This window comes from Leopardus geoffroyi, chromosome A2, assembly GCF_018350155.1.
Source record: "Leopardus geoffroyi isolate Oge1 chromosome A2, O.geoffroyi_Oge1_pat1.0, whole genome shotgun sequence".
NCBI classification, from domain to species: domain Eukaryota; kingdom Metazoa; phylum Chordata; class Mammalia; order Carnivora; family Felidae; genus Leopardus; species Leopardus geoffroyi.
The window spans coordinates 151,551,660-151,577,787 of NC_059331.1; the positions used below are offsets into that span (position 1 = coordinate 151,551,660).

At 44.3% G+C, this 26,128-nt stretch overlaps 2 protein-coding genes across 4 annotated transcripts in view; one reads left to right on the forward strand and one right to left on the reverse strand.

Moving 5' to 3' along the window:
* Positions 1–1,899: 1,899 nt before the first annotated feature.
* STMP1 (short transmembrane mitochondrial protein 1) lies at positions 1,900–18,734 on the forward strand. Its single transcript, XM_045495782.1, has 3 exons — positions 1,900–2,029; positions 15,188–15,241; positions 16,097–18,734. Exons 1-3 carry the CDS (start codon positions 2,015–2,017, stop codon positions 16,169–16,171), a joined length of 144 nt encoding a protein of 47 aa, XP_045351738.1. The 5' UTR covers positions 1,900–2,014; the 3' UTR covers positions 16,172–18,734.
* A 3,705-nt stretch (positions 18,735–22,439) lies between these two features.
* The window catches only part of SLC13A4 (solute carrier family 13 member 4), a 45,007-nt gene continuing 41,318 nt past the window's right edge, over positions 22,440–26,128 (reverse strand). For all 3 annotated transcript variants that reach the window (XM_045495779.1, XM_045495777.1, XM_045495780.1), the window contains 2 exons: positions 25,765–25,902; positions 22,440–24,072 (listed from right to left, as the gene is read on the reverse strand). In XM_045495779.1, coding sequence (XP_045351735.1) covers positions 23,935–24,072; positions 25,765–25,902 — 276 coding nt within the window. In that variant the 3' untranslated portion in view covers positions 22,440–23,934. The remainder of the gene's footprint in view (positions 24,073–25,764; positions 25,903–26,128) is intronic.

Below are 26,128 nucleotides of genomic sequence, written 5' to 3' on the forward strand. Positions count from 1 at the left end.
GACAGTTTAAAAATGTTGCCTCCTCTGGGGCACCTGGGTGGTTCAGTCGGTTGAGCGTCCAACTTTGGCTCAGGTCATGATCTCACGGTTCCTGAGTTCAAGACCTGCATCTGGCTCCCACTTCAGATGCTCTGTCCACCTCTCTCTCTCTCTGCCCCTCCCCCACTTGGGGTTTCTCTCTCAAACATAAAAAATAAAACCTTAAAAAAAATGTTGCCTCCTCATTAGGTCATTAATCCCTCTGGCACTGATTGTTGAGAATGGCATGATCTCTGTTTCCAATCTCTTGCTACAGTGAATATTTTTGGGCATACACAATTTAACCCAATTGCTGAGACAGAAGGTTTGCTCACTTAAACTTAAGATAGTTTTGACCAAATTACCCTCCAATGAAGTTTTAACAGTTTGTATCCCCATCAGTACTGAATCACTATGCCTGTTTCCCTACTCTTTCCAATGAAATGTGTTCCCAAGCTTTTTGATTTTTGCCAATCTGGAGAAAAATGATACCTCGTTATGGTAGTAATTTACATTTTTCTTAGTGTGAATGCCACTGAGTATCTTTCCATATGTTTGAGCTATTTGTATTTCCTTTTCTGTGAGCTGTTCATATCCTTTGAACACATTTTATTGGGTTGTTGGTCTCATTGATTTGTAGGAACTCTTCATACAAAGGAAATTAGTCCTTTCTCACTTGTTTTATCTTTTTTTTTTTTTTCCCATACAGGAATTTTTAATTTTTAGACGGTTGATTTTATCAATCTTGTGTTATGGCTTCTGAATTTTGTTTCATGAACCTTCCAATTTGGAAATTATAAAACAATTTCTCCTTTTTTTCCTCTAGCAATTTTACTGTTTCTATTTTTGTTTTGGTTTGCTTTGTTTTGTTTTTGATCTGTAACTTTATGGAGGAAAGCAGAAATGGAGAGAAAATGCTTCTTAATTCCTGATCGCTTTCCTGTTCCTCATCATTGTCCACTGTATCTCTATCATACACTCCATAGGGTTAAAACTAGTATGTTTTGTTATAGTTTGGAACAAGAGTTCTGCTTAATAGACAAGGGTGAGTTCTGAAGGTTGAGAGCAGAGAGAAAAGGTGGTCATCCTTTGTAAGTACGTGTTAAGGGAGGTTGTTGAGGGTTTCAAAGACCAGGAGCGAGAGGTGGCTCATAATATGATAGGGCAAGCTCTGTGTGGAGACAGGATGGGGAGAGGTCTCCTAGAGCTCACTGGCCTCACCAGTTTACATGACAAGTATTTATTGATCCCTCATGTCTCACTTGATTCCCACAATTCAGCAAGGGAGCTGGCATTAGACCCATTTACAGAGAAGGAAGGCGAACTTCAAAGAGGTTAAGTAACCGGGAAGCGAAGGCAGTCATGAATTGGACACAGTTGTGTCAGGCTCCAAAGGCCTCCAACTTAAGCACCTAACCTCTCTCATAGGTGCTCATTGCAGTTTCCATAGCATACATGCGGCCCTTTTGCAAAGTACAGCGCTCCTCCCCTCCATGGTTTCTGCATGAGGACCGGGTATATTGTGTTGCAAAAGCTCGGATTCTGCTTTGCACCTAGGGATGGCTTCCTGCCTTCCTTGCAGTTCAGGGAGTCCTAAGCCTAAGTGCATCAGAATCGTCGGGGTGCTGGTAGTAGTATAGATCCCGGGGCCCGACCCACGTTTCCAGAAGCGGGATTTGGGGGACTGGCGTCTCGGCATATGAACGACCAAAACTATCCAGCCAGGCCTGGGACTTGGGACTTGCTCCTCCTCGGCCTTCTCACCAGCCGGCCAGTTCAGGCGGTAATGCTGGGGCTCTCCGCCAGGGGGCGCCGCGAGCGGCTCGCGGGTGGGGCGGGGCGCGGAGGGGCGGGGCGAGGCGAGGCGAGGCGGGAGGCGCGGGCGGGGCCGGGCGTGACCCGGAAGCCCACGGCGGGTTCCGCCCTCCGCCCCAGACGCAGGCTCGGACGGGCCCACCGAGCGGCAGCCGCCCTTCGCTCCTTCCTCGCGGACACCATGCTCCAGTTTCTGGTGAGTGGAGCTTCCCCGCAGGGGCCCGGGGTGACTTCGGGGCCCTCGAGGGCTCCGGGGCCGGGCTGCGGGGCTGTAGGGGTGTGCGCGTGGGTCCGCGTCCCCGCAGCGCCCGCTCGTCGCCTGTCGGGGTGGGCTGCGGGGTTTTGTTTCTGCCGGGCGCCCATCCCTTTGCCGTACTTGTTCTGCAGTCATTCAAGTCACGCCAGAACTTGGAGGCGTCAGCAGGCATTTTCAGAGCCACTTCTGGGCCGTCCCGGCGGATTGTGTAATCGTGGTGTTAAAGCTTCTGGGGTCCTTAATGACTTCGCGGCCTCCCCTCTTCTGCCCCCCGCCCCCCGCACCCCAATCCCTGCCGGAGAGCCCTGCTGGTTGGGTTTTTGAGAACGGAAGAGGGCGGGGAGGGCCAGGAATAAACTCTAAATTAGTAAGCCACCCCACGAGGCGCAGAAACACAAGGTCGGAGTTAGAGGCTTGGGGGCTGGGAGGGAGGGGACCTTGTCAGGCCTTTTAGAGCTTCCAGACTTGGAGGATGGTTGGTTGCTGGCGTGAGTCAGACCCCGGTGTGCAAGCAACTCTTCCAAAGTGCTCATTTTGGGGGGAAAATGAGTGTTACTATGAGCAAATAAATTCTACCTCCTGGCTCTTTATTTCGGTTGAAAACTGGTTTTCTGGCGACGCTGAGTGTATTTCAAAGATTGCCCGGTGAAGGTTTCAGGACGTCTCGCCAAACATTTCCAAGTGAAAGTCTCTCTTCCAAGTTTTTGAGCCTTCCACACTTGATGCTTTCAACCTCTGGTTCTGACAAGAAGCAGGTGTTCCATTGTCTTCCTGGTGGACACGTTCGGTGCCCTGGTGAGAAGATGCTTTCCCACATGCTGTATTCTTTATTAAAGGGAATAAAAAAGTGCGTTGTTTGGGTTTTCTTTTCTTTTTCTTTCTTTCTTTCTTTCTTTCTTTCTTTCTTTCTTTCTTTCTTTCTTTCTTTCTTTCTTTCTGTCTTTCTTTCTGTCTTTCTTAGATGGTAATTGATTTTTAAAATCTCTAGGTGGAAAAGAGGTATCCTTGATATAAACTGCCCAACCAGGACAGGGCTGTACCCTTTGCCTCTGGAAGTTTCTCCAGTGTCCTAACTAGTGTTAGTTTAGGGGGCAATAGAAATAATTACTGTCATTTAGTTGTAGGAAACACAAAGGTTAAAAACAGTATCAGTGGCGCCTGGGTGGCCCAGTCGGGTAAGCATCCAATTTCCGTTCACGGTCATGATCTCACGGTTCACAAGTTCGAGCCCCGAATCGGGCTCTGGTGCTGACAGCTCAGAGCCTGGAGCCTGCTTCAGATTCTGTGTCTCCCTCTCTCTCTGCCCCTCCCCTGCTTGTGCTCTATCTCTTTCTCTTTCAAAAATAAATAAACATTTAAAAAAATTAAAAAAAAAAAAAAACAGTATCAGCCCCAAAGTGTAAGATGATAGCATTGAGACTTCTACAGCTGTAGCTTATTGATTCCATTATACTTCATAAGTGCTTTTGCAGAGTGAATTTATTTGGTTTTGAAATAAATTTTGCTGTGTATAAATATGCATGTATCTGATTTGAGGATTCAGAATTCTCAGCATTCAAGGAGAGATGCTGCATCCGTCCGTTAAATTCCTAGCTCGGAAGTAACTGGAACGCGGATGCTCTCTTGCCCCCTTGTTCTCCCATCTCCTCATCGCATCTTTTGAAAGATGTGGATAGTATTACTTTTCACCTTGATTTTACTTCTGTCGAATGATTCACTAAGTCTCTGAACTTGGGCAAGTCTTTCTCTTGCTTTTAGCCGTTTTATTTATAAAATGGGTTGAGGGGTGCCTGGGTGGCTCAGTCAGTCGAGTGTCGGTCTCTTAATCTCAGCTCAGGTCTTGATCTCAGGGTTATGTGTTCAAGCCCCGCGTTGGGCTCCACACTGGATGTGAAGCCTACTTAAAACGACAACAACAACAACAACAGCGGGTTGAAGCAGGTGATCCCTAAGTTGTCCTCGAGCATTTAACCTGTGACCAGCCATCTTGTCCTGGTGCTTAAGCAGTCAGACGCCTGGGCTCGAACCCTACCTAGCTCCATCGTTTTTAAGCTATGGGAACTTGGGTATGTTATTTAAATTGTCTGTGCTTCAGTTTCCCCATATGAAAATGGGAACCTACCTCATGGCTTTGTTGTGAGGATTAAAAATGAGTTAACACATGAAGGTGTGTTAACCGACACTTAATAAGGACTCAGATTTATTCAGTTTCTCGCTGGAACTGGTCCTAAAAATGGGGACTCGTTTACCCTCAGAAAGGTAGGTGATGGGAAGAGTTTTGGAAGTAATGAAATGGATACAAAGTTAAACCTGTGCATGGTCATTGCACATTCTGGAACCCTCCAAGACGTTTCCTACAGTTGTCACTTCCTGGAACACCAGTTGAAAACCACTGCACCCGACTGTGTTGCTTTTATATTCCTTTCGTTGTCCATTCCTCCGTGGATTAAAACACTCGCCGATCATCCCAGTCCCAAAAACTTGTTCCCGTGGTCCTGCTGCCTCTTTTCCCTTTAACGCAGTAGCTTCCTTGATCGCAGTAGGTTCAGCCACAGTTGTTGTAAGGAAACTTCTGAGGCTTTTGGGGGAGGCCTGATGTGATGGGCACCGCCGGGAGCCCTGCGTGCCCTGCCTGCGGTGCTCTTCCCGGGGTCATGGATTGCCCTTGTTACCTTCGAAATGGCAGCCCTTGGTGCTCTTAATCACCTCCTCCTCAATCCCCCATCTCTTGGCTTTTGGATCCTTCCTTGTCCTACATTCTTTAACACTAGAAACACACGTGGCTTTATTTTTGGGGAAGGGCATGCACAGAGTGAAGGCGACTGACTCTGGTGCTGGCCCCTCCCAGGGCTGAGGGGAACAGTATCTTGGGGCAGCAGCCGGGAAATGGTCCTATCTAATCTCGCCTGCTGGCACTGGCTGCTTTTCCTGTCTTTTGGTTTCTAGGTGTTTCTCAAGGCTCAGTCCCTGACTCTGCTCTTCTCTTCACACCCACCCTCAGGGAGTGTGTTCCTTGTCATACATCACCTTTCCTCTTTGCTGCTTCCCGGACTACCTTGCGTCCCTTTCTCTGAGTTCCAGTTCACTGTCATCAACTGTCTGCTCAGCATCTCTTTTCCTACCCTCTGTCTCAGGTCCAACACATCTGGACCCATTGCCTCTTCCATCCCCCACCCTGCAACCCATGCCCCACACCTGACTTCTTTCTCTTCTCCAGCCCTTTCTCAAGTTTGAAATGCTGACATAATCTTTGATTTGTTTCTCTCCTTCATTCTCCATATCCTTTAGCAGCTATGCCTAGCACATAAATGTCCCTGTGTAGCCTTGGGCGAGTTCCTTAACTGCTCCGTGCCTCAGTTTCCCCAACCTAAACTGGGCAGTAATAGTACCTGCTTTATAAGTCTGTGAGGAGCATGAGCTAATTCATGAAAAAGAGAATGCTACCTTGCACACAATAAGCACTCAGTAAACATTAGCTATTGTTTTAGGCCATTGGGTCTTCATTACTCACCTTACGAAAGTTCCATCTTTATGTTCCCCACTGCCAAGTTCGTAGAGTAGGTCTTTTTTACTCTGCCTTTGCACTAGTTACACCAGCCTAGTTGGGGTAGGAATGTGGGTTTTGAGTTGGAGGAGTGATTGTAGGTTATGTGGTTTAACATGCTGACACTTGGTCTCCACTACTAACGGGATGTCTGGTGTATGTTTTGTCACCTCCCGTTAAAATAGGCTCACTATGGAGCACCTGGGTGGCTCAGTTGGTTAAGCGTTCTATCTCCCCTTCTCTCTGCCCCTTACCTGCTTGTGCTCTGTCTCAAAATAAATAAATAAACTTAAAAAATTAATGAATAGAATAGTCTCACTACTTCCTCAGAGGATCTGTCATTTTTGGTCACCATCTTACACTATTCTTGGTGTTAAAGAGCAGTTCTAACTCACATGACAACACTTCACATATCAGAACAGCATTACCTTGGTACCTTTCTCTATCCCCTGACCCCCATCAGTCTTGTCTTTAGACTAAACATCTCTGATTCTTCCATCCATTTTGTATGATTTCAGGTTCATGCTGGTTAGCCTTCCCTGAATAGTCTAGTTTGGGGTTGGTTGGTTGGTTGGTTGGTTTTGAAACATGGCCCCTCCATCCAGTCTGATCAGCCTTAGAAAAGTAAGGCTGCCTTCTCTACTTCTACGTTTCCTTTGATGCCCTTGGTGTTCTGTCCACCCTTGCAGCTGCCTGAGTAATCCTCCAGTCTTGTCTTCTTCATCTACTCAGAAACTGTCAATGGTCTTTATGTCCCTCCATATCAAAGAGTAACCACTTGCACTTGATTTTCAAGATTTGCTAATCTGACCCCATTTTCCCTTCCTATTGCCCTTCAACGTATCTCCTTTGCTTTTGATTGAATAGACTATCTTACTGATCTGGACCAACCTATGGACCTTCCTGCTATCAGACCTTCCCATACGGTTTTCCCTTTGTCCTCTTTTTTGCCTCCCCCTTCCCCAACTATTCTTAATGGCTCAATTCCCATCTTTTTCCATGAGCTTTCTTTATTACCTTAAGCTCCTGAAATGTTGACACAGTTAGGATCCATCTCCCCATTAATTTACATCTTTGTATGCCTTTCATCAATGTTTTATTATCTTCTCAATAATAGTCTTTGTACCTTGTTTTTTATATGTATATTTCCAGGTACTTTTCAGTTGTTCTGAGTGGCATCCTTTTTAAAATTACATTTCCAAATTCATTGCTGATGTATAGAAATGCTAATTTGGGTATATTGATTTTTTTTAAATGTTTATTTATTTATTGAGAGAGAGAGAGAGAGAAAGAGAGAATCCCAAACAGGCTCCACGCTGTCAGCGCAGAGCTTGACGTAGGGCTCGATCCTGTGAACCGTGAGATCATGACCTGAGCCGAGATCAGGAGTCTGACGCCTTACCAACTAAGCCACCCAGGTGCCCCTGGTGTATTGATTTTTGTATCTAGCAGTCTTCCTTATCTTTTAACTCCCATAGTTTGTACATTCACTTGGAAGTGAATCAGTGAATGCCATACTGTGAAGGCAGTCTCATCTCCATTGAAGGCAACAAGGACAATTTTGTGCTCTTTTCCAATTTTTTTCCGTAAATCAAGTTAGGGCTTCCAGTAGTAGTAAGAGTGGGTATCCTAGTTTTTTTTTTTCTGCTTTTAGTGAAAATGCTTCTGAGGTTTTAGTATGATGTGTTTCTGATATTTCCTTACAGATTAACGAAATTCTCTTTTATTTCTAGTTTAAGAGTTTTTATTATGATTGTCTCTTGAATTTTGTCATGCTGTTTACCCATATGGTGATCAAGTGATTTTTCTCCTTTAATGTGTTCATACAGATGACATTAGATTTCTGATAGGAAGCACTTAAACTATGTGGCCCATTCAGACCATCATTTGGTGATGCACTCTGTTTTGTTCACTGCACCTTCATGCGTTTTAGTCTTGTCTTTCTAGAGTAGACCATCAATTCCAGGGGAAGAAGCAGCATGCCTTATATTTAGATTTCCCAAGCACATGGCACTTAGGCAATACTATTTTATTTCATTTATTTAATTAGATATTCCTCTTTTGCCTGATGACTTCTCTCAGATATTCATAAGATACTTGAATATATGAATCAGCTTCTTTGAGAACAGGCAGACTGGTTCTACCTGATAGACCTCTTTCCAGAATGTTACAGCTAACTTTTCATGAATGTCCCAATTTAATTTACTGGCTCAATGGAAGAATTAACAGCCGCCCCCCCCCCACCCCCCGCGACCCCCGCCCCGCCCCTTCTTTCTCTAAGGAAAATTATTGAGTATAAAATCTAGCTTACGTCTTAAAAATGCACTTCTCTGTGGTTGCAGTAGAGAAGCCATAGGTTATATCCTCAGCAGAGTTTTGTTTTAATGGATAGAGTGTGGGTTTTATTATTACTTGCAGCAGCTGTGAAACACAGTTGATAATTTCTCCACAACAAGTCTTAAATGTTTAAAGACTAAGGTACAGAAAGGTGGATTTTTTTCTTGCCTCCTTGAAATGGAGCAGTCTTCAGACAGGTTCTCTAGGTGTGTAGATTAAACTGAAAAATTGGGGCACCTGGGTGGCTCAGTCGGTTGGACGTCTGGCTTCGGCTCAGGTCATGATCTCCTGGTTTGTGAATTCGAGCCCCGCATAGCGCTCTGTACTGACAGCTCAGAGCCTGGAGCCCGCTTTGGATCCTCTGTCCCCCGCTCTTTCTCTGCTCCTTCACTGCTCATGTGTACTCTCTCTCTCAAAAATAAGTAAAAAAACATTTAAAAAATATGTAAAAAATAATTTAAACTGAGAAAATTATCAGCATATCTTTTATTAATGCTAGATAATGTATACTTTTGGTTTTATTGTCAATGTGTAGCTTTTCTCATCTGAGACCATAAAATATTTTTGGGTATCCTTTTGAATGCTAGTTGTAGCTACATTTGCTAAATAAAATGAGATTATTTCTATTATTTATTTATTTATTTATTTATTATTTTTTTTAAATTTTTTTTTTTTCAACGTTTATTTATTTTTGGGACAGAGAGAGACAGAGCATGAACGGGGGAGGGGCAGAGAGAGAGGGAGACACAGAATCAGAAACAGGCTCCAGGCTCTGAGCCATCAGCCCAGAGCCCGACGCGGGGCTCGAACTCCCGGACCGCGAGATCGTGACCTGGCTGAAGTCGGACGCTTAACCGACTGCGCCACCCAGGCGCCCCTATTATTATTTATTTTTAATGAGATTACTTTTAGGTTTCTGAAACCCTTGTCAGTAAATACGAGATGGTTCAGATTCCGTGTCATAACTTGGGTTGGAAAATGTGATTTGATGAGTCCTCTTTCAGACTTGTTGGGTAGTGTTCAGTCCGGGCTACTGCCAGGTGTCATCCTCAGGTCAAAACTGTAGCTTTATGTGCTGACAGACGTAACTTTCTGATTGGGGAAGGGGTTGAGCAGCAGATGATAAGAGTCAGATTGCTTTGGAGCTTGCTTACTTGTTTGTAAGACTTCATGCTTCTTGATGTTGATGCACCCTTGTGACTAACCTGCTTATGTGTCCTTACATAAAAAAAGAGTTGTTTTGCTGTGGGGTTCATATACAGAGCCACCAGGTGATGGCAGTGGTCCTCATTTTTTTCACTGTAACGTTTCCATTCTTTTTAAACATTTGTCCAGTCCGGAAGCCTTGAAGTTGTCTTTGATTTCCTGTTTTATCCCATGTGGCTGATATGTTACCACATCTTATTGACGTTTAATATATTTTTTAAAATATTTATTTATTTTTGGGAGAGCGCAAGCCGGGGAGGGGCAGAGAGAGGGGGACAGAGGATCCAAAGTGGGCTCTGCCCTGACAGGCTGACGGGCTGACAAGCCTGATGTGGGGCTCGAACTCACGAACCGGGAGATCATGATCTGAGCCCAGGTCAGACACTCATTCGACTGAGCCACCTAGGCACCCCGAATTCAGTGGTTTGTTTTGTTTTGTTTTGGTTTGGTTTTTGTTTTTGTTTTTCTGTATGTTCATAGAGTTGTGCGGCTATCTAATTTTGTATCTAGTATTTCATTGTCCCAAAAAGAAACTGCATACTCATTAGCATTCATTTCTCATTCTTCTCTTCCACAGCCCTGGACAACCGATAGTTTATTTTGTGTTTTTATGGATTTGCCTATTCTGGACATTTCCTTTAAGTGGAGTCATATAATAAGTGGTCTTTTCCGACTGCCTTTCGCTCAGTATAATGATATCAAGGTTCATCCATGTTGCAGTGTGAATCAGTCCTTCATTCCTTTTTGTGGCTGAATAATATTATGTTGTATGGATATACCACATTTTGTTAATCCTTTCACCCGTTTATAGCACTTCGGTTGTTTGTAACTTGGCTATTATGAGTAATCCTGCTGTGAACGTTTGTCTGCTGGTTTTTGTGTGGATGTATGTTTCCTTTCTCTTGCATATGTACCCTAAAGTAGAATTGCTGCATCATACAGTAACTCTCTGCTCAACTTCTTGAGGAATTGCTAAACTGGTTTCCAAAGTGGCTGTACCCTTTTACATGCCCATCAGCAGTCGATGAACGTTCCACATTCTCCACATCCTTTTCAAAACCTGTTCATCTTTTCTACTAAAGTCCCTCTAGTGGGCACAGTGTGGCACTTCATTGTGGTTTTGATTTGCATTTCCTTGATGACTAGTGACATTGAGCATCTTTTCATGTGCTCATTGCTCATGTGTATCTTTCTGATTTGGAGAAGTGACTGTCAAATCCTCTGCTGATTTTTAAGTTGGGTTGTCTTTTTATTATTTAGTCACCAGGATTCTTATATTCTAGATATAAGTCCCTTATTGATAAGTGATTTGCAAATATTTTATTCCATTCTATTGGGTTGTCTTTTCATTTTCGTGATGGTATTCTTTGAAACACAAACATTTTTAATTTTGATAAAGTCCAATTTATCTTTTTTTTTTTTTTTTTTTGGTCACTTTTGCTTTTGGTGTCATATCTAAGAAACCATCGCCTGATGCAGATCTTGAAGATGTGTTCCTGTGTGTTCTTACAAGAGTTTTATAGTTCTAGCGTTCACATTTAGATCTTGACCCTTCTCAGATAGTTTTTGTTTATGATGTAAGGTAAGGGTCCATATTCACTCTTCGGCATGTAGATATTCCGTTGTCCTAGCATTGTTTATTGAATGTATGAGCACCTGTGTTAAAAATCACTTGGTGCCTGGGTGGCTCAGTGATCCATTGTTGGTTTTGGCTCAGGTCATGATCTTGTGGCTTTGTGAGGTCAAGCCCCATGTCAGGCTCTGCGCTGGCATCATGAAACCTGCTTGGGAGTCTGTCTCCCTTTCTCTGCCCGTCCCCAACTCGCGCTATCTCTGTCTCTCTCAAAGTAAACTTAAAAAAAAAAAAAATTAAAAATAGGTTTTAAAAAATCACTTGACCATAAATGTAAAAGGTTTTCCTGGACTGTCCATTCTGTTTTGTTGCTTACCGTTGATTTTTATTTTATTATTGTTATTTTAAGTTTTTATTCATTTTTTAATTCCAGTATAGTTAACATAGAGTGTTATATTACTTTCAAGTATACAATATAGTGATTGAGCAATTCTGTACAATACTCAGTGCTCATCAAGGTAAGTGCACTCTGAGTCTTCACCTATTTCACCCATTTCCCCCACCCACCTCCTCCCTGGTAACCATCTTTTTGTTCTCTATAGTTAAGAACCTGTTTGGGGGATCATCATTGATTTTTAAGAAAACCAATTCAGTCACATTTCCTTCTGTCCTCTCTGCTGCCACACGAATCTGGGCCTTCCATGACCTGCACTTACTCATTATTCAGCCTTTTTTGTGTAGAGCTGCTGGTTGAATACTTCTGAAAGCAGTGGTTTCATCACGTTGCTGCTGGTAGAGGGTAGCCATTGGTGTTCCACCAAGATCGCATGCGAACTAAACTCCTTGGCCTGTTTCTTGAGGTCCCTCAGCCAGCCCTACCCAAGTCTCCATACTTAACTTCTATTTCTAAATTCAGATCATCTTCTAATCAATCCTGTTTCTCTTAGGTATCACATCTTCATATTTTATGCCTTGATTCTCCACATTCAGTTCCCTTCCCAGTTTAAAAGATAACACTTTCTCAGCATAATTAGAGACTGTAATAACAAGTTGAGGTACCTTGATCTCTTTCAGATATAGTTTCTTAGAAGAATCACTTCTCTGTCATTCATTTGGCCACTTAATGCATGACCCAGTTCTGGTTTGTCCTGCCTCTGTTACAGTCAAGGTCCTGTACTGGGTGTTGCCTTCAGTTGTTCTGTAAGTGTTTTGTTTATATGTAGCTTTTCTTCCTATACATCGTACAAACTCTTTGAGAGTGTAGAGACATTTTATAATCCTTTCACAGGGCTGAATATGAATGTACATTCAGTATGTAAGGGTCTTTGATCTTTTAATCAAAACCTTTGGGGACCAGATGTATTGGGAGATGTTTTTAAGATTTTAGAAAGGTTTAAGCTGCATATACTTTGTTACTTAACAGCCCAGTAGCACTCTGGGATAGCCTCTGTTATGACATACATTAAAATATTTCCTGTTACGCCTATTCTCCAGTGGGGTGTAGGGCAGGATCCTATGTTTAAAGATTGCTTTTTCTGTAGCAAAAAGTGAGTTTCCACACTGAATGTGATAGAGAGACTATAAATAGTCTCATATCAGTTCAGGTCAGGTGTGATTTTGCTGCCAAATGAGTTACAGTGAAACAGTTTGAGTAGAGTTTGAGTTTCAGAATTGTGGGTAAGGGATTGTGGAGGGACGTGGGTTCTAAGTGTAAGGTGTAATTATAGAGCAGGGACATGCTGTCTCCTCTAATGTGTGGGGACCCAGGCCGGTCTGGACTTCCCTCCTTGATTCTTCGCTGCAGCCTTTTCCTCCCACCCATTTGTCCTTTGACCAATTCGCTCATGTCACTCCTCTGTCCCTAGATCCCTGGTGTTTTGCCATTTTTTTGTCTCCAATGTGCTTGTGGGAAGAAGCTACATATTCCTAAAGTCTCAAGATGATTGCAGAAAGGATGTAATAGTAATTCATTTAGTGTCAAGCTTGGGACGCCGTCACTTTTCTTTTCCCTGCACTACCTTCTCTTCTCTGCAGTGAACACAATGGGGGACCAGTGATGTGGAGGGGGCACCATGGGGGTGGCATACAGCCATCTGGATGGACTCCTGGCAAGGCAGCCAGGTCTTGGCCTGGATGAAGTTAAGCAATCTTGGCCTGCAAAGAGGTTTCAGATTCATTCAAGACCTTCTGTAATCTGGCTCCAATCTAACTTTGTCAGATTAATGAGTCACCATTGCTCAGATTGAGATTTTATGTTTTTATATTTCTTATTAATTTTTTTTCTGTGTAAACCTGCCTGTTGAGCATCCCATGAAGAACATATAATTGCTTTTCTGGCTTCATGCATTCCCCTCAACATTTCTCTTTTCTTTTTAAAAAAATTGTTTTTTAATCCTTATTTATTTTTGAGAGAGAAAGAGAGAGACAGAGACAGAGAGAGAGCATGAGCAGGGGAGGGGCAGAGAGAGAGGAAGACACAGAATCTGAAGCAGGCTTCTGGCTCTGAGCTGTCAGCACAGAGCCCAAGGCGGGGCTTGAGCTCATGGACCACAAAATCATGACCTGAGCCGAAGTTGGATGCTTAACCGACTGAGCCACACACAGGCGCCCCTCAAACATTTCTCTTATTATGTGACATTTCTCTTATGTATGTAATTTTACAACATCCCAGTGATAGACTGGGCAGTATTCTGAAACTGGAATTGGACATGACTTGTCTAGAAGCCCATAGTTTTTGTTTTGTGTTGTGTTTTAAAATAACTGCTATTTTTTCACGTGCCTAATGGCTGGTGACCTTGCCAAAAGGAAACCACATTAGATATGCCATATTTATTTTGAGACACACAGGGTAAGAACCAGGAATCCTCAAATGTTGGAGCTGGAAGGAACATTGCTAATATCATGTTTTATAGATCAGGAAACAAATCAGCTAAAGATACACAGCTAGATAGTGATAGAATCAGAACTCTATTTTTCTTGAAAATTTGCAACTTTATGTTTCCTCTGCTTGGTTGCTTGGTGTTAGAGCTAAAATTTTCATTTGATTTTTTTTTCTCATCTTCTAAGTAAATTTAATACTCTTTCCGGATTTGGAAAACCTCTATCTGGTTTCAATGCACAGAAGTGAAAAAAAAAATCATTTTGCTTCTTGGTACCACCTTGGTAAAACTATGTTTTCACAAGATGTGTCTAATTAATCAAATTATTAGAAAATTGGTCTATGATTAGAGATTGGATAGGCTCATTTATGCTTAATTTAACTAACAACAAACCAATTTAAAGTGTGCTTTTGGTGTTTAAAGCTCAGTAAGGCTGTATTCTGTTTCCCCATATATATCTCTAACTTGAAGACAAGGTCAGATCACACCATTTAGAACTGGTGGTGGTAAGTGCCACACTTTTTCTGTTAACCTCTGCTGTGTATTGAATAGGGGCAACACTGATTATAGAAAATGGTGGGAAAAAAAGAAAAACCAGATGCCAGTTTGAATTTATGAAATTAGAAATTAGGTGTCCCGTTGGAGGGGCTTAATTGTTGGAGGAAAAAAACCCAGGGAATTACAGATCATCATTAGAACTCAGAGTTTAAGGAGCTTTGGTTCTTTTATTGTCAATGGAGTGCTTTAAGTTTTCATGAAATGGTTTTGTTGTTGTTGTTGAAGAAACCAGTCACCCAATGGGTTAAACATTTATAGTTCTCTAAAATCATGCCTGTCTCTTCTCACTGAGAAAGAGCTGGGGAGGGGACCTGTGCTCCCCATAGGTGGGAAGTGCTCTGCCCATTAGGTCCCATCCAGGCAGAGTGCTCTCGGTTGGATGTTGGAGTTTCCTATGCTGTTCTCTCATGATATATCTTTGTTTGTGAGTGTGAATCTAATTTAGGTTGTTCTGTGTTTCTTTGTTGTGAATGACCCTGAAAAAGTCCCTTCACTACTTGAAATAAGTCCCCCCCGCCCCTGACTTGAAATACGAAGAGATTGAACTGTGCAAATCTCTTCATTTTCTAAGATCCTACCATTTAGCTGAGTACTTTTTTTAATCAGATATTTTTCGTTTAATGTAACAAGAAGTAACAAACCAAAGAAGAAAGAAAGACAAAAAACAAATTGCTTTCAACAACAAAGTCATCACTTTGGCTTGGGTTTCTAGAACTGACAGTCAAGTGTTTATGGAGGTTGTGAGGGGACAGGGAGAATCTAGGGTAGATTTGCTCAGTGCTACCATTTATTCTCACTTCTGTATGCTCCTTAACGTTTTGGGAGAGTATTTCTATGTTATTTTACAGAAGGAAACAGTCTCACACTACCTAGCCCTAGGCTGGACACGGGGGTCGTTAACTGTCCTGAGCTCCTTAGACTGTTGTCTTTATAGTTTGGTTTGGTATCAGGTGGCACAGAACTTTGTATCCAGTGTAACTCTTCCTGTTCTACTCTTTCAGCTTGGATTTACTTTTGGCAACGTGGTTGGAATGTATCTGGCCCAGAACTATGACGTAAGTGACCATATCTGTGTCCTCCCGTAATTTGTAGTGACTTGTCTTTGTTGAAGTCAGGCATGCCTTCCAGCGTAAGTGAAGTCCGTAGGTCTCGGGAAAACGTCCTGAGTTTTGTAGAAGGATTTTCTGCTGTTTGAAAAATATACCTCACAAAAGCATCTGTCCTCCGTATCACCACAAGAGGGCTAAATCTCATCAATTTAGATGGTCTTATGATCCTGAGCTGTGCTGGTTAGCCCAGAAGAATTAACTACTGACTTAGAGTCTTCTTATATAGTTCTGTGGACAATTATGTGATAAGTGGAAATTTAAGAGTAATTGGATCATCTTTTCAGTTATATCAGACTCATTTTATAGAAGGGGAAGTGGAAAAGCAGGTGACAAAACTGCCCATACATGGGGCCTCTGGAAAGGTTGTTTTAAAGAGAGGGAAAGGAAGGAAGAGGTGGGAAGAGGGAAGGAAGGGAAATATATTAACTTTTGATTTGTCTGTGGTGAAGCTATTAGTGTGACAAAAGAAATTCTTTGTCAACCTTCACTTGAGTTACATGGTTTTCTAGGCAGGAACTTTAGTAATTTATATCACCTTTATTGTTCGTATGCACAACTTCTATTTGGCAGTGGATTGAGGTGGTCAGTGAGTATATAAAAGTAGAAGTCAGAATTTAGCTTCTGAGGAGGGAACATACTTCAGTTTACAGCTTCGAGATCCTTCTTATGCAGCCATGAGGCCAAGTCGCTTTCAGAGGAAAATAAAGACTTAACAACAGCCCTTTGTTGTAGGAGGAAGAGAAGTAAAAGAGTATCGATTAGGTAGCTGCAAAATTATAATCATCTTTTTTCTCTTTAAAGATACCAAATCTGGCTAAAAAACTTGAAGAAATTAAAAAGGACTTGGATGCCAAGAAGAAACCCCCTAGTTCATGAGGCGGACCCAGCACTGCTTTCTGGATATACCGATTCTGCTCTTCTTGAGGCCTCCTTATCACCTGAACCAAAAAGCTTTTGTTTTAAATTTCAGCCTCAGCAGTCTTCCTCTCTGCTAGATTCTATGCTGCCTGAGAGCAACAGTTGAGGCTTCGCATTCAGAACTACCCTTTTCCAACATCCTCCCCCCTTCCCTTCCTCCTTCCAGCCACTTGGGACGGCCTGAGACTGGAATTATGGTGCTTGATTAGTAAACATAACCTCTTCTTTATTCTTTGGGGTTTCTAGTGTTTTCTAAAGAAAAATTGATGAGTTTTGTATGGCTGATCAGATTTCACAGTCTAACAATTATAATGGGTGTTTAAACATTTGTTAGTAAATTATGTTGTTTCACGGTAATTAAAATTAAAGTCCAGAAGCCACTTTACTCCTGAATTATCCACTTACTGTATACAGTTATCAGGCAGCTCTATAGCTGCTAATTTAATCATTAATTGATTTGCTACATTGGCTGAGAAACTATATCCTGAGAACCCTGTCAGGAACTAGTGAGTTTAAAAATATGTAAAATAATGGCCTTTATCCTCTGTGAAATTCAGTCAAGTATGCATGTTTTTCCATAATGATGTCTTTGATTCGACACTTTTCTCTCAAAAGAATCCTCCTGTTTTAAGGGATTATAGGTGCATTTGATGTTACATGATGGATAAATGATAACTTGTCTGTAAAGGAAATATTATGCCTTTTCACATTAAAAAAATGTATTTACATTATAACTTTATAGTAATTCTCATAAGAAAACTTTGAGGGTTTTTGTTTTTGTTTTTCTCCCTGCAATAAAAAATCACCATTGTATGTTGACCCATTGATAGAGACATCTCTCTGTTCCTCATTCAGCAGGGAGAAGCTACTGAAGATGAGACCTCCACCCAAATGCTAAATATTTCCATTATTGATGGGGGTGGGGGGTGAGCATAGAGGCCGCTTTTCGGCAACAGGCAGTGGAAACCTGAACAAGGCAGAAGGGCCCACAGTGAGCACGCAAACGGACTCATTAAGCCATAGGCCCTAACTGACCGATGGGCTACGTACAGCTAGGTGCAGTTCTAAGGATCACCGAAAAAGGGAGAATTCCATCAGTCCTCATACTCCCTTACTCCGCCCTACTGTGACTATAGCCCCTCACCATCGCCTTGTGGTGGACAGTCTCTCTTTTGCTGTCCTGCCTGCTGCTCCCTTGCTCTTTAAAAAAAAGAAAAGAGGGGCGCCTGGGTGGCTCAGTCGGTTAAGCGTCCGACTTTGGCTCAGGTCATGATCTCATGGTCCATGAGTTCGAGCCCTGCGTCGGGCTCTGTGCTGACCGCTCAGAGCCTGGAGCCTGTTTCAGATTCTGTCTCTCCCTCTCTCTCTGACCTTCCCCCATTCATGCTCTGTCTCTCTCTGTCTCAAAAATAAATAAACGTTTAAAAAAAATTTTTTTTTAAAAAAAGAAAAGAAAGAAATCACCATTGTAATTTGTCAAATGTATAATTAGTCCATTTTTTTTGGTCAAGAAAATGTTTGAATACTTCACTTTTCCCATGGGTCAAGATACAAATGTGATTCAGAATAAAGAGTTTCTCCCACTCCTGTCCATCAGCAACTAGTTCCTCTTCCTGGAGGCAGGCTCTGTCAAGTTTCCTGTATACTTTGAGGAAGATTCTTTGCCTAAACAAATACATGTGTGTGGTGGGGGAGGGAGGGGAGGTTTACACAAATGATAAACTGTATTGAGTTCACCCCTGGCCTTTTATTTTATTTTATTTTGTTTTATGTTATTTTATTTTATTTTATTTTATTTTATTTTATTTTATTTTATTTTTTAAATGGAGATCATTCCGTATCAGTATGTAAGAAACAAGGAACCTGTTTCCCTCCTTTGGCTCCATGAGATTCTAGTGAATGGATATACCATAACTTACTTAATCTGTTACTGATGAACATTAGGGTTCCTGTCCTTTGCTGTTACAGTGATGACCTTGAACCTAAAGTTATTATACGTATCTGTGCGGAGTATGGCTGTAAGCTAAATCCTAAAAGTGTAATTTACCCTAACTATAAAGTCTCATTTGATTGTGTGCTTTGTCTTAGGGGACTTGTTGGGCAGCTCACTGATAATGCCATTTCTGAAGAAATTTTAGCAGAATCTGTAAACTGGAAGACCAACTTAGAGACACCTTTATTCAGGCAGTGATGACATTGGTACTGCGTGACTATAAGACAAAAGGTTCTGTTTTCTCTTTGAAAACGAGGATCTCTCGTACATGGGTATAGGTTTTATCCGTGGCAGCTTGTTCTGGCGTGTGATACAGGTGGCGTGAAAACAGCATATTATGGTGTGACTTCACCCTAGGAGTGAGATCATGGGCAAGCGTCTTATTTTTCTGACACTGTTGTATTCTCTGTAAGATGTGGACGCAATATCTACCTCATACGCTCACATGAGAAACAGGTGAGATAATGTACGTGATGTGTTACACAGTGCTTTGCAAATTGCCCAATAAATAACAGATACTGGCCCAAACACGCTGCTTTTGGTCACAATACTTTATTTTTCTGCAGTTGCTTTTGGAACCAGTGTATGAACCATGCAAACTTTGTCATTACTCTGTGGTCGCTCTCCTGGTTGCTGATGAAAATCTAGAATATCTACCTTGATCACACTTCCTGGCTTGTAAGATTTGATCTTGAATGACTGAATTGTTAGCAGAATGAAATACAGCCTTGAAGGATAAAGTTTTACCGCTTTTGAGGGTATGCAAAATGCCACAAGCTTAGAAAGGTAACTTAAATGTTAGGAGATTAGGTCTCTCTCTCTTACGCCTTGTAAACCAAGCACATTGGGATTTAGGGCTTCCCTCAGGAGTGACTCTTCCCCTCGCTTACTGGTGGGGAGCCATCCAGCAAATCCATTCCTGCGTTTGCCTTCACCATATAAACTGCTCCTCAGTGAATACCGGCTGCCTCCGTGCTCCCCGTTCAGATACCCTCTTCTAGTTAGGTTCTTGGAGCAGTGTAAAGGGGCTGGAGTTCTCAGGTAAGATTATCCTCACTGAGCTAGAGGAGGAGCCCAGAACCATCACAGATGTTGGGGTGTAGTTGAAACTTTGTAACGCGAGTGAGGGGTGCAGCCATTGTGATTGTGCCACTAAGAGTCACGTTCCCTGAGTGTTGTCACGCAGGGACTCTTGCCTCACACACCCTCAGAGGGATGGGAAGAGTCCCTGCAAGACATACTCGTCTTCTCCTTTTAAAAATGTTGGAAAACTCCTCTGTCAACGTGGCTTAAGAAAACTTCTTGCCATACTTGATCGTAAAAGGAAGATTACTCACGTGTGCAAAATATGACTTCAGGGTTGATGTTGGGAACTTCATAAAGACATTGGACCTGACAAGTTTATCCTTAAACCGCAATCCTCCCAAACAAAGGGAGAGAAAAACCCAAACAACCTCATTTAACATCATCAAAAGGGGTGTTAAATATTTCAGGATTTGAAGTTGCCATTGATGTCTTCAGTGGACTTTTCTAGTGATTTGGTGTTTTAGGCAATTGAGCAGAGACCTGCTGCTGATTTAGAGGAACGATTTCATTTTTTCTTTTAAAATTTTTTTTTTTCAACGTTTATTTATTTTTGGGACAGAGAGAGACAGAGCATGAACGGGGGAGGGGCAGAGAGAGAGGGAGACACAGAATCGGAAACAGGCTCCAGGCTCTGAGCCATCAGCCCAGAGCCCGACGCGGGGCTCGAACTCCCGGACCGCGAGATCGTGACCTGGCTGAAGTCGGACGCTTAACCGACTGCGCCACCCAGGCGCCCCGACGATTTCATTTTTTCTAGCCCATTTGTAGGGCCATTTTTTCAGTTTCCATTTGTAGGACGGTAGAGGAAGTTACAGCGTGTGGTTTCTCTAGCTGTCTGTGCATACGAGTTCACAGAGCATATGTGCACGTGCATGTTTTCATTTGCACGGAGTACAGTCCCTAGATACAAGGCTGGTGTTTGTTTTTCTGCTGAGGTCTCCTGCCTTTTTAATGCTTTTTCTGTTAGTCCCCCTGAAGGAACTCTACAGACTGTCCTGGAGCAAATGAGGCTTTTTCTTAAACTGCCCATCTTGGGCTTTGCACGTAGCATTTCCATTCCTTCCTCGTGAATGAGTGCTTTTTTCCCTACTGACCGTTAGGGCCTTGTGGAAGGCCACAGGGTGGCAAAGGGAAAATATTCGGAGATCTTGCCTGGTGTAATAGGGGAGCTCGTGACACTCAGATTTTCGTGTTTATGCCTTTTCTGAATCTCCATGTGCCATATTTCGTCAAATACATTTTTTTTTACAAGGTGCTGGGAAACACCGGAACGGTGAGGTTTTATGGAAGGTGCACAGGGTGGGGCATTGCAAAACCTGAGGCGCGGGCCCATGTGGATCGTTGCCCCTGTGGTAAGGCCTTAGGCAAGGTGCCATGTGGTTGCATCATTTTTGCATGTGCAATTGTAAAAGATCAGGACGAGTCACCATGTAAATTGCTGGGCAGTTGTGCTAAGAATTCATTTAGTGAGGGCAGCCACGGGATGGGTTACACGTGTACTTGGTCTCTCGCCTTTGTGTTCTAACGGTTTGAACATCTTGCTATATACTGAGAGTGATTCTAGTGTTTAGATGTACTTTTGCAAACGTGGCCCCTAAGTGTGAAGCCAACTACGTGATTTAGTATTCAGCTGAAGAAACAGATCTATTCTCACGTTGGAGGGAAAACTAGCTGTGTTTTCTTTACTAAAAGGTGGTTCACGAGTCTTTGCCATGTAAATGCTAACATAAAAGATTGTGTACCATGTCTTTCGTGGGTGACTAAAAGGAATTTCAAAGGCAATTTCCAAAGGCAGTTAAGCAAGTTTGATACGTAATTGACTTGAAAATAAGGTGCAGTGAAGTGTCTCTGTTTCTCAGTCATCTATCAAACGAGCAGGTGTAAGGTGGTCACTTACTGCTTTCTTTTTAACATTGTGATGTTAGAAGATAAAAGTCAAATTGTAACATATTTGCAAGAGACTACTCAGGAGAGCCTTTAGTTAGTATCCCTCAGTGATGACAAGGGGTCGGTAGTTTCTGACCTTTCCTGTCCCTGGAATGAGCAGTCTTGGATGGCCCGATCTCTGATGTTGGGAGAGGAGAACAGTGCTGCTTTTCAGAACGGTCAGTAGACCGGACTGAAATAAATGCTCTTTCTCAACTGGCCAGTCGAGTGCACTGGCTCCTGGAAGCTTCCGGCAGCATCTGCCGTGGGGAGCGGCACTGCTTCCCCTTTAGGAGTGAGTGCGGTTCTCAAACGCTCAACGGTGGCCAATGATTCAGGTCAGCTTAATTCTTTTTTTTTTTTTTTTTTTAATTTTTTTTTTTTTTCAACGTTTATTTATTTTTGGGACAGAGAGAGACAGAGCATGAACGGGGGAGGGGCAGAGAGAGAGGGAGACACAGAATCGGAAACAGGCTCCAGGCTCTGAGCCATCAGCCCAGAGCCCGACGCGGGGCTCGAACTCACGGACCGCGAGATCGCAGGTCAGCTTAATTCTAAGTCAACGCTTCTTTCTCTTTTTACTTGTTTATACTCCTGGAATCTTCTTATTTGCACCTTTTTCTCACTGTCTGACCTAGAGGCTTGGGGTCTAAGTTCTGTAATTGACATTTGACACTTTGGCAGCCATGACGATACGCTAACACCCTGCCTCTTCTGAACATTTCATAGCAAGAGAACTATGCAGATTCCATCAAAGCAGCCATAGCGTATATTACACTGGGATTTTATTTGGGCTCAGGAGGTCTTTATTTTCATACTAGTCACATAATGTGGCCTAAGCTCATTGATGCAGAAGAAGCAGTAATATCCGCGGTTAAATCCTGTCGGTTTCGTGCAAGTGCTGACCGGCACAAAAGAAATGTTATAATTCACAGACCCTTGATAAACTAAGAGAGCGACTTCACTGATAAGTTACTGTTGTGGGGAAACCGCCCATGCTGTCAGTAATAACTTAAAATCAAGTAAAACAATGTAGCAGCTCTAGGGTGTACCTTTTCCAGTAAGACCTACTTAGCAAGTAACTGGTGCTAGAAATCAGAACTGTGTAATGTCTCCAAGCCAGGGGGATTGGGAGCTATATCCAGTCATCGAGCAGGAACATCTGTCATGGAGAAAACGGCCTGGTTTTCAAGAGGAAGAAGGAGGCCTTGATTTCCAAAGTGATTTTTTCTCACAGGAAACATTTATTAGGTAGTTAGTTTACTATATTGTATGAGTTGCAGGGGACTTGAAGAGACAGAAGACGTCTCTCCCCTCAAGGGGCTCCCTGTAGGAAGTGGCTGGTGTGTGAGGCCTTCTGTACTTGCTTTCTCAAGAACAAACTACTCATTACATCCAAAAGAAAGCCAGTCAGATATCGCTAATAGCACTGTGGTCTTAATGATAGTTTTGGCCTTTTTAATAAGACAGGTAGGGAAGTTTTTTCTCCCTCCCAGCTCAACCAATGCAGTGGTATTGATGATTAGTGGAAAGCAAAGAGAGAGACAGGTGCCCCCCCCCTCTCCAAAAGTAGAGAATTCCTGTGAAACCTTCCGTAAGTCAAAATGACATAAAGCGAAGAGGCAATTGCCATTAATTTATATGGAAAGACATTTGAGCGTTTCCAGACCTCCGCAATAACCTCTCTTAGGCTTCCCTGATACCTTAGGAACTTCTTGCTGACGGGTGCACAAAGTAAATGGGCATACAGCACAGACGCTCGCAGATGCAGCTCGCAGCTCTGGCAGCGCCGTGCAGAGACGCTGGGTGCAGTTCCCCGGGAGGCGGCCCAGTGGCACCACTCCAGTTGCTCAGGTTGCGCACTGCCCCTCGAAGGGCTCGCCGCAAAACCACTGAACACTACTTGGACTCTTCTCAGAAATCCGAAAATCCTCTTCAGTTTTCCTCCGGTTAGCGAAAACAGGTACTCACGTGGGTCTTTTGTAAAAGCAAAGTGGCGTAACGAGAACTTTTGAAAAGCCGGGGATACCTGTACTGACTTCAGCGTGTCTTCTGTCTCTACTTCCTTTTCCTTGGACAAAGAGAACAGTACAAGCCTCTTTCTAAAGGGGGACACTATTTCTTGATGGGAATTTGGTGCCAAGGGTAAAGAGAAGCCATTGAAGGGAGCTGCTTAGAAGGGAATCAGAGTAGTGAGGAGAGAGTACTGATCGCCACAAAGAGGACTTGCCAAGATCGCCCTTTTGTGGTAAGAACTTAGGATAGAAACGCTGAGGAGAAAGTTCCGGGGGAAGATTTTCCTCCGAAAGAGGAGATGTGACTACACAGGTGGGATGATTTGATTTCTCCTCCAACTCCTAAAAAGGGGTTAAGGTATTAAGAATAACATGGAGGCCAGCGAGGCTAGTTTGTGAGGCTTAGTTAGCCTCTGAGGGGCGACTGAGTCAGCCTTTCTGCTCTTCCTGTCCTCAGAAAGACCTGGAGAGCCCAAGATACAGGACGTGAGAACGGTGCTAGGTTTTCCTGAACTACAGTGCTGAGGAAGGAGGGCGGAGAAGAAGGCACTAACGTCCCAGCATCGGAGGCTTCCTGCTCGTCACCTGAGGTGGCAGGCTGTGGAATCTTCTGGTGGGGGTTGTGTGCTCCTGGCGGCTTTCTTGGTCAGATTCTGTTCGGCGCTCGTAGCTCCTCTGGCTGGGCTGTGTGCCCGCTTGTGTCAGGCCTGATCAGTGAGGTTACTGACCTTAGCCCAGGCTGGAAAAGTGTCCAAGTGGAAGAGGCTAACTCCCCATGTGTTGATGGCCACCATCACGATCACCAGGCCAATGACATTGACCCCCAGGCCAGCTTTCACCTGTAGGACACAAACCAAGCCCACCCAAGTCACTGAGCGGGCAGCAGCACAGACCCCGGGTGCTCCTCTGTGCCCCCCGCCCAAGGGTTGGCGCTGGTCTGTCGCAGTCGCAGTCGCTGCCTGGGATCCGTAGTGTTGTCTCGAAGGGTGTCTTGGGAGCGTGGCAGGATGGGAGGGGCCACTAGAACCGTCTCCACCTGCAGTGCCGCCACTCCCAAATGGAGGCCTGGCACGTGTGTGCTTGGAACACCAGGTCTCCGTTTGTTAAGACTCACGCCAAGCAGGGGGCCCGCGTGATAGGGAAGTGCATGAAGGCAGGAACTTCTCGGAACCTTTAACGTGCTGATACATAGGGGGACCCGTAGGAGAGGCCAGGTTCTACAAAGCCTTTGCCACTGTTAACTGTGTTTTCCTTCCCAAAGGAACGGCCTCCGGAAGGTTGTGTACGTGGGGTTCACGTGGAGAACCAGGTCGGCTGCCTCTGCTCAGCCCTTCGGCGGGAGAGTGACACGGGCGAGCTAGTTTTGCTTCTTTCCGCTAAGGGGATGTCGCCTCCACGACTCAGCCCTCCCGTTCCTGCCACGGAACTGAGCCTCACAGGCTGAGGGGGGGTGTGGGGCAAGATGGATGGCCGAGCCAGGGCCAGATGGAAAAATGTACAGTAAGGAGGGCTGGCGTTAAGTTGGGAAAGCTGTGAGGAGATGGTTCCAGGCAAGTGACTAGATGTGTTGGCTCCCTGCTTTGTGGGCAGGGCCCTGGACGTATTAATCGGCCTTGCCCCCTGGGCTTTGGGCGTGGAGGGCCGCCCCTGTCTCCTAGCAGAGGGGGCAGGTTCTAAAGGGGCTGATCCTTTAGAAGGAACCATGTAGAACATTTGGTTGGCACCCCCACCTTTAGAAGATGAGGAAATTGAAATCTCGAGTCAGCGCCCAGGACTAGCTCGCTTCTTGTCACCTGGTGCCTTTGAAAGGCGCGGTCTCTGATCACTCGATTCCAGGGTAGAAGGTGCGGGGGGATGGGCTGAGTGGTGGGGGCACCCGGGAGAGTTAGCTGGGGGGACAAGAGAGTTGGGGCCGAGCTCAACTCTCTTGAGCAGACAGGGTCGTGCAGTAAGAGATGGGGGGGGGGGGATGGCGGTGACCTCCCTTCCCCGAAGTATTACAGAGCGCTTAGGTGAGCGGGTTGAAAGCTGAAAAGGATCTGAATGTCTGCTCCTGGCCTGGAGCTCTTGCTTCCTTTCCTCCATTTGGGCCGCGGAGAACGAGTTTGGACTCGCGTGAAAAAGAATTGGTGAGGCCCTGCGCCGTCGTCCCTGTCCCTTTCCCCTGGGCCCCTGTGATGTCTCCCACTCGGCTCCCATGAGTAAGCCCGCAGCTTTTTGAATGAACATGCCTGCTGGTCCAGTGAAGAAACGGAGGCAAAGACTCGTGCCTCATCCCACTGGGCTGCGTCTCGTGTCTGTCCCAGCTTTGTCTGTCCGTGTACCCACTGTCTCCCAGAGTAGGGTGGCAGAGGACGTGGTTGCTATTCTTGGTGCCTGTGGGCCAACCGAAAGCCTTCTTACCAGCACCATTCTTTCTACCACACCGCACTGGGTGTTGGCAGACCACAGGCGCTGCCACAAAATGATAAAGTTCAGGAGAAGTCCTCCCGGCTGCCGGGGCTGGCGGGAAGGGGGCGGCCGCGACTCACCATATCTTTGATCTGGCAGTGCCCATAGCTGAAGACGATGGCGTTGGGGGGATTGCCCACGGGCAGCATCACTGCAAAGGAGATGCACATGGTGACTGGGATCAGGGTGTAGAGTGGATTAATGTGCAGCGTTTCGGACTAGGAGAGGAGAGAATTCACAGACACGTTAGCGTCGAGATTATGCTGGCGTTTCTTGGGCTCAGCATCGCAGGCACGCTTTCAATGATGGTTTGGTGCTCGCTAACCTTGGCTGGAGACCGCGCGCTGGGGGTAGTTAAATCACTACCCTCAAGGGCATACAGTGCTGGGCAACCCAAATGGGCTCATGCTGCTCCCTCTCTCCCCATGGAAACACGGGCCTTAA

Coding starts and splice junctions, on each gene's coding strand:
- STMP1 (XM_045495782.1), top strand. Junction 15,242..16,096: donor ATCTGGCCCAGAACTATGAC/GTAAGTGACCAT, acceptor TTCTCTTTAAAG/ATACCAAATCTGGCTAAAAA.